The following is a 3,718-nucleotide window of genomic DNA, read 5'->3' on the forward strand; positions in this document are numbered from 1 at the left end:
CGCAGCGCCGGGGAGCTGGTGCAGAGCCTCAAACTCATGGGCCTCTGCCTGGGCTCTCAGCTCCGCGGGGGCACCAAGTACATTCTTGACCCGCAGCACGGCCTGTCCTTCTCCAGTGTCAAGGTCCAGGAGAAGTCCACATGGAAGATGTGCATCAGCTCCGCGGGCAACCTGGGCCAGGCCCCCGTGGTGGGCAGCCTCAAGTTCTTCTCCGACCACGTGGCGGACAGCACCACTGAGCTAGAACGGATACAGAGCAGGAACCTGAAAAACAACGTGCTCCAGCTACCTCTGTGCGAAAAGACCATCTCTGTGAACATCCAGCGGATCCCCAAGGAGGGGCTGCTGTGCGCCTCCAGCCAGGCCACCTGCTGCCGCGTCGTCTGACAGTGGCCGCCTGGCCACTCGCACTCTTCCTGCTCAAAGCAGTGAAGACCCGCTCCCTTCACTGTTTGCTCTCGGTTTTACCCTCTCAGCGGGCAGTTATTTATTACGCTTCCCTTCGTTCGCCTGGCGCTGTGACAATGCATGGTCCTTGTGCATGCTGCTGCTAGACACTGCTTTTCTGTTCCAGCCGAAAAGTCAATCTCGTGTGTCACTTTTACATTCAGAATTTTAGTGTGGATGATCAGGATTAAATTAAAATGTATATTTGGTACCTAATATAAATGGAGCACTTAGAAATTTGATGTTCCGCACTTAACCTAGACAGAGAAAACATGCTTGTATTTCCTTGTTGAAAAATCTAAATTCCTGTCCTGACCTTGTTACACGGAGACTCCGTGCTGTGGGGCACACTCTGGTGTCCGATACAGAACCAAAGCAATAACGGTGAGATGCCGACAGGCCTGGAGCCCGCGGACGTACCCGCCAGCTTTCGGAGGCTGCGCGGGACAGAGTACAGCCAACGTCTGCACTAGAACCTTAAACCGAGATTTCAACATACCCACACCTGTTTGTCTTAAGCTATAGTGTGAAAAAAGTTTGGGCTCTTAAAAATTAACTGAAAAAGATTTTCTTGTTTTGTAATAGGTGAGATAAAGTACTTAGATTTATAAGGCAGCTTCCCCTGTAGTGGTAAATGACAAGCAGACAATCTTATTTTGTAATGTGTGAACTGATGATGTCTTAACTCTACTTATAGAGTGTGTCTGTGTAACAGAACAAAATGACGCTCGTGTAAACTCCTTCCCGCAGGGCACAGCCCAGGGTTTCCTTCAGAACCATGTAGATAGAAGAAACTGTAGGGCCTAACGTGGAGGCAAAGTGCACTCAGAGAGGGCAAAGTCAAAACCCGGTCATTGAAAAAAACATATATAAACACATATATATACACATGGATTGATTTTTACGAGTTTGGTAATTAGGTTGTCTCTTTTGTTACTTCCATTTTATATCCTTTAGCTCAATTAGCTATGACAATTGGCTAATCAAAAAATACACATAAAAGGGTAGAATGCACACAATCAACAAACAAAACCTGCTTCAGTTTTGGTTTTTTGCTGAAAATATTTGTCACTTTGCCTTCCTGCCAAAACAATAATCAAGAACTCTTGCTTTAAACTATTCCTGTACAGAGACTCCTTTTGACCAGATAATCATCTTTAAATTTTATCTGTAGGCACAGTGTATTGCACATTGCTGATTGCGGAAGGGGCCAGATGCTACTTTTCTATGCTGTGCCCCGAGGGGTCTTAGATGCTTTAGCCGCATTGGTGATAGGATGCGGCTGGGCCCGGGCCTTCCCACGCTCATCAGCCTCCAGTGAGGTGTCTGGTCCACACAGTGGCGCAGCCCCAGGGGACGGCATGCCATTGGGCAATGCCTCCACGTATACACTGACCTTGCTACGTTAGTACCCATCTGTTTTACTCAGAGCTCTGAATTTCACTGTATACTTACTAGACTAAGTAAAGATGATACTTCAAATACTTCTTTTACTTTCTAGACCTAGGCTAGATGTGTTTTAAGCTATAGCTCTAGTTCAGTGTGATATTTATAATTGAAAGCTATGAGAATAGGTGTGTGGGTGAAGCCATAGAACACATTTGCTTGAAATTCTTGAGCAGGGATCTTATAAAGGGCCAGAAATAAGATTTGTGGTTCACATAGACAGTGAGCGTAACATCTGTATTAAACATAGGAGAGAAGTTTATAAAGGGCATTGGCAATAAACTCTTTGTTGCAGCTGTTTTCCAAGCAATGTAAATACTTTTTCCTGTGATTATGTATAGCCTTGGAATGGCACATTTGAACCCGTATGTGTTCGGTTTTCGTTGTGTTTTTTATATTCAGATGTATATATGGTGCTCACTCTAGGATCAGCAGTGTTGACCATTTATGCTGCATAGCTGTATTATAGCCTTATTAGTTGTGTGTGGTTGGTTGGCCCTCTGGGTAGACAGATGTTAGTCTGAGTGGTGTCTTACTCCTTTGTTCCTAACTGAGTGACTGTGCATGTGTTGTATGCCATAGTATGTTGTCCCATAAAAGAGAGGGAGCGAATAACCATTACATTAAGATAATATTGGACCAAACTACTTACTTGCTCTAAACAGTTTCTTGTACCCCTTAACCTGTCTTCAGAAGTTGCATAGAGTTACAGTAGTGTGTAAATTAAATATTGTGGACAATTAGTCTTGTATTTTTCTGTATGTGTGTGTATATATATACATATGTGTGTGTATATATATATATATATAAAATATGTACTTCTGACAATTCTATCTGTATTTAAAGATGTGACAATCTTGACACCGACTTTAAGAATAGCCGTGAGACTGAATCAAATTAAAGGTATTTCTACCACGTAAGCGCTGATGTGTGTGAAGCGTATACAGAATGATCAACTGATTGGTCATTTGCGTCCACTGCGGGTTGATTTTCCTCGCCGTGTGAACATGGACAGGTCTGTGACAAGTGGGAGAAAACCCAAACAATAAAGTGGCATATTGGTGTTCAGCAATAGAACGGCGTCCCATTCCGTTTCTTCTGTGTCCCGCCCCTCGAGGGGGTGGCATCTCGCTGTGGCAGGTGCTCAGGAGCGGGGGCGGGAGGAGCCAAGGCGCCCCTCACTGCTCCACGCCCCGTGGTCCTATTGACTGGACTGTGGAGCCCTCCGGGACGATGCCGTCCCTCTCCCCCCACCCTGGCCTCACGCTGGGGAAGAGGTGCTCCCCGCAGTGTGGCCATTGGTGTGTGGCCTCGTCATCGACTACAAGATGAGGAGGTTTGATGGCAGTTTCCCTTGAGCCTGTGACACCCATGTCGCCAACAAGGTCACAGAAATCACGCCTCCTTCCCACAGTGAGCCTGTGAACTTCCTCAGGGGAAGGGGATACGAGCTAAGTGTCAGGCTCCACCCTACCCATTGCCATCGCCGGTTACACCTGGGAGTGCTGAGGCCCAGGCAGGAGGGGCAGAGCTGGGTGGGTCCAGGTCTGCTGACCCTGGAGGGGGGCAACCCCACCCGCAACCCCCCAGTCTCCAATAGGCACAGGCCTGATTTTTAGAGAGAGAGTGGGAGGGAGGGCGACAGAAACACGCATGTGAATGGGCAGGAAGATCAGCCGACGGGGTTCACATCGGGAACCCACTGCCCCACACCCACTGCGCTCATGTGACTGGGGGAGACGGTGAGCTGGGTCTGAGGCGCCCAGGCTGGGATGCGAGGAAGCTCCTGCCTCAGGACCGTAGTGGCGGGGACCACGTGCTGGTT

General features: G+C 47.8%; 1 protein-coding gene across 1 annotated transcript in view; it reads left to right on the forward strand.

Annotated features, from left to right (window-relative positions):
* SNRK (SNF related kinase) overlaps positions 1 to 2,967 on the forward strand; it is a 37,197-nt gene extending 34,230 nt beyond the window's left edge. Inside the window, 1 exon segment of the mRNA XM_005882672.2 lies at positions 6 to 2,967. Coding sequence (XP_005882734.1) covers positions 6 to 387 — 382 coding nt within the window. The 3' untranslated portion in view covers positions 388 to 2,967.
* The last annotated feature ends 751 nt before the right edge of the window (positions 2,968 to 3,718 follow it).

Source organism: Myotis brandtii, unplaced genomic scaffold (assembly GCF_000412655.1).
Source record: "Myotis brandtii unplaced genomic scaffold, ASM41265v1 scaffold731, whole genome shotgun sequence".
In the NCBI taxonomy this organism is placed as follows: Eukaryota; Metazoa; Chordata; class Mammalia; order Chiroptera; family Vespertilionidae; genus Myotis; species Myotis brandtii.